General features: G+C 56.9%; 1 protein-coding gene across 2 annotated transcripts in view; it reads right to left on the bottom strand.

The window, feature by feature from the left end:
* DUS3L (dihydrouridine synthase 3-like (S. cerevisiae)) overlaps window positions 1-3621 on the bottom strand; it is a 7635-nt gene extending 4014 nt beyond the window's left edge. Inside the window, exons 1-4 of one of the 2 annotated variants that reach the window (XM_011967398.1) lie at window positions 3274-3621; window positions 2275-2563; window positions 1441-1965; window positions 586-627 (exon numbers count right to left, since the gene is read on the bottom strand). In XM_011967398.1, coding sequence (XP_011822788.1) covers window positions 586-627; window positions 1441-1965; window positions 2275-2563; window positions 3274-3371 — 954 coding nt within the window. In that variant the 5' untranslated portion in view covers window positions 3372-3621. The remainder of the gene's footprint in view (window positions 1-585; window positions 628-1440; window positions 1966-2274; window positions 2564-3273) is intronic. The other variant, XM_011967399.1, reaches the window with a different exon arrangement.
* Window positions 3622-4226: the final 605 nt, after the last annotated feature.

Genomic DNA, 4226 nt, shown 5'->3' on the forward strand with positions numbered 1-4226 from the left:
ACACACACTATGCACACACACACACGCATACACATGCATACATACAAGCATACACACACACTATGCACACACACACACGCATACACATGCATACAAACACACATACACACACTATGCACACAGACACACACACACAGACACACGCATACAAACACAGACACACATACACATGCATAAACACACACACATACACACTCCACACAGACACACACACACTATGCACACACACACACACACGCATACATACAAACACACACACATGCACACACACTATGCACAGACACATACATATGCATACATACAAACACACACACTATGCACACAGACACACACACACGCATACAAACACACGCATACACACACACACTGCACACAGACACACACATACACATACATACACACACATACACATGCATACATACAAACACACATGCATACACACACACACACACTACGCACACAGACACACACACAGCCGGATCCTGAATATGCGCCCCAGCCCCACAATCCAGCAGGTGTGGAGACACTAAGCCCTGCTGGAATGGCCACATTGCCACCCCAGCAGCCACCTGACCCAGGTCCTACCGTGGTGAGGGGGGCCAGGTAAAGTTTGCCACGGATGTCCAGCTAGAGGGAAAAAAAAATACAAGTGAAGCTTGGGCCTCCACCCCAGCTGAGGCCCTGGACCTCCCTTCTCCCCACAGTCTAGGACACACTTGGCCCTGGCCCCAATGGCCTGGCTCCTTTTCTGGGCCTCTGCATGTGCCAATCAATCCCTTGATCAGGAATGTTCTTTTCCTCATCGTCTCCTCCACTGGAAAGCTTCTACTTAACCATCCAAACCCAGCTGCAATGCCCCCTCCTCCAGGAAGCCTTCCATATTGTCCCTGCTGCCCAACTGTGACCCTGTGGGACTGAGAGTGTGCCCAGCTTTTTTTTTTTTTTCCCCCAGATGCAGTCTTGCTCTGTCGCCCAGGCTGGAGTGCAGTGGCACAATCTTGGCTCAATGCAACATCCGCCTCCTGGGTTCAAGCGATTCTCCTGCTTCAGCCTCCTGAGTAGCTTGAATTACAGGCTCCCGCCACTATGCCCGGCTAATTTTTGTATTTTTAGTAGAGACACGGTTTCACCATGATGGCTAGGCTGGTCTTGAACTCCCGATCTCAAATAATCTGCCTGCCTCAGCCTCCCAAAGTGCTGGGATTACAAGCGTGAGCCACCGCGCCCGGCCCTGTCCAGCTCTTTCTGTCACCACCAGAGTGGGACCTCCTGAAGGCTGGGCCCAGGACAGAGCACAGAGAGGGAGACTCAGCTGGGAGCTCCTTCAAGGCACAGCCTCTGACTCCCAGGGAGCTAGAACAGGAACGTGGTCACAGCTGGTGCCTAATAGATGCACACCTGATGGACAGGTCTGATACTGACACTGCTCTCAACACGTACCCGCTTCTTCTCACAGGGCCGCAGCCTGACCACGTCTTCATCCGTCAGGGGCCCGCAGGTCCGCACGGGGCTGCTAGGAGGGGTGCTAGTGCCCAGCCCTGTGGGGACCTGCTGGGCGCCACAGTTGTCCTGCCTGGGAGCACCCTCGGCTGCCGTGCCCTCGGGTACAGCAGCAGCAGGTGTGGGGCCCGGCGGCTGGCCCTGGCTGAACCGGCGCAGGGCCTGCTCAGCTCGCTCGAAGCGGACCTCGCGCTTCCGTAGCTGCTGCTGCAGGGCTTTGTCCAGGCCGTTGCGCACGGGTGGGGGCTGGGCCCCGCGGGCCGCCAACTCCTCCTGCACCAGGTTCTGTCCCTCGGGCCCCAAATGGGCCCCAGCGAAGCGGCAGGTCACGCCGTAGGGGCACCGGCCGAAGGTCTGGAAGAGCACACAGCGGGGGCCCAGGTCGGCCGGCTTAGTCTCCAGGTAGCGCCGCACGTCGTGCAGGAAGCGGCAGCGATCGCCGAAGAAACACTTAGCAGCCGACTCCTGCGGGGAAACAGGGAAGGAGTGAGGGAGGACAGGGAGACCCCGGGGCAGCCCAGCAGTCAGGGATTCAAACTCTAGGTCACCCCTCCTGGCTCTGTGTCCCTGAGCAAGTCAGGCACCTCACTGTGCCTCTGCCTCTCCATTGGTACAATAAGAACAATGACAACCCCCACAATATATCCGGAGGAGGATGAAGACGGAATGGCATCAGAGCAAGCTCACTGCTCACTGCTGAAGGCCCAGGAGCTTTCTAACAATTCCCCACCGCCAGGAAACACCCGGCAGGAATGCTCACGTGGCCGCACTCGCCTGGATCAGGGAGGGGCACAGCCTGTTCTTGTCGTAGTGTGTGGGCTTCACATGAGGCCGGCCCTTGTTTTGTCCCCGGGCCCTCTTCTGAGTCTGCGGCTGCTCCCTGGGCTCTGCTGCCTCCTCCGTCTGCCCGTCCTCCGTCTGTCCATCCTCCAGTCGGATCCGCTTAGCCTCAGGCTCAGCCAGGTCATTGCCAGCTGAGTCTCCTACCTCGGTTTCCCGGCAAGGCTTCTCCTGCCCTTTGGCTTCCAGGAATTGGTGAAACTGTTCCTTGGTGGTGAGGTATCTGCCGACAGACAGGGAAAGGAAAACCCTCTAAACGTAGAGTCAATAAACACTAGCGAAAGGAGGCTAGAAACACTTGCCCGTGCTTAAATCCTTCTGCTGATGGGGAGCTCACTACTTAAGAACTAGCCAGCTCCCAGCCTGGGAGTCCCTCAGGGCCTCAAAAAAGATCTATTTCGTCCCTGGGTCCTCACTGTCCAAAGTGTTGCGCGAAACTATTATCAGGTTCAGTCAAAAACGTCCCTGCCCATGTTAGGCTAAGAAAAACTACAATTCCCAGCATGCCTTGAAGCGGAGTCTAAGCCGCCACATTTCCCTGCACGCCTTTCGGCCCTTCAAACACCGCAAGCCCCAGCACGCCCCACGGCACTCACTCCAAACCCAGGACCCGCCAGTAACCGCCGCTGGCGGGGCACATGCGCCGTATGTCCATATGCAGGGACTACAATCCCCAGTATGCACGGCTGGCCTGGCCTCAAATCCCACCTGCCCTAGCATGCACGTGGTGTCCTTCGCGCATGTGACGGTCTCCAACGTGCACGATCTCAGATACCTCCGCTGACCACACTGCAGGCGGAAGAACGGTCCGGAATGAAGAACCGATGGCTTCTCGCCCTTAGCCGCTGCCTAATTTCCCGGCATGCACAGCTTGGGCCACGCTATGGGTGCCGGAAAGGGCCCTTGAACTTCCCTCCTGCCCCGGCGACTCACTGAGGCTTAATGGGCGCCACTCCCCGTTCCAACGCTCCGGCTCCTGAGTCGCCGCCACCACCGTTCTCTAGAGGGGCCTCCGCCGTTCCCTCCGCCATCGGCGCCCCTCACGCCCGTTCTGGAGTGTGGCGGGAAGGTCTTCCGGGTCACGCGTGTCTTCCTTGCTTTGCTGGGGAAGTGCGCATGCTCGTGTCGTTCCAATGACGCCATTGCGCGCCCGTGACGCAACGTGGGGGCGGGGTGCCTGTACATGGGTGGAGCCTCAGATCCTATATAAACTAGAGCCTTGCCGCTTGCAAACTGAACTGCAATCAGCTTCTGGACTCATGGAGCCTACTTGTTAGGGTGTTTTGGGGGTTTTGTCTTTATTCTGTTTGAAACGGTCTCGTTCTGTCGCCCAGGCTGGAGTGCAGTGGTACGATCACGACTCACTGCAGCCTCTTCCTGGGCTCAAGCGATCCTCCCACTTCAGCCTCCCAAGTAGCTGCGTCTACAGACATGCACCAATAGGCCTGGCTAATTTTTAAATTTTCTGTAGAGACGACGTTTCACCAGGTTGCCCAGGCTGATCTCGAACTCTTGGGCTCAAGCGATTCTCCCACTTTGGCCTCCCAAGCATTGGGATTACAGGCGTGAGCCATGGTTCCCAGCCCCTACTAGGGTTTTTAAAAATGTGAATTAGGGGTCGGGCACGGTGGCTCACACCTGTAATCCCAGCACTTTGGGAAGCCGAGGCGGGCGAATCACCTGAGGTCAGGAGTTTGAGACCAGCCTAGACAACGTGGCGAAACCCCATCTCTACTAAAAATATAAAAAATTATCTGGGCGTGGTGGCACATGCCTGTCATCCCAGCTACTTGGGAGGCTGAGGCAGGAAAATCGCTTGAACCAGGGAGGTGGAGGTTGCAGTGAGCTGAAATCACACCATTGCACTCCAGCTTGAGTGACAGAGC

This window comes from Mandrillus leucophaeus, unplaced genomic scaffold (genome assembly GCF_000951045.1).
Source record: "Mandrillus leucophaeus isolate KB7577 unplaced genomic scaffold, Mleu.le_1.0 Scaffold8, whole genome shotgun sequence".
In the NCBI taxonomy this organism is placed as follows: domain Eukaryota; kingdom Metazoa; phylum Chordata; class Mammalia; order Primates; family Cercopithecidae; genus Mandrillus; species Mandrillus leucophaeus.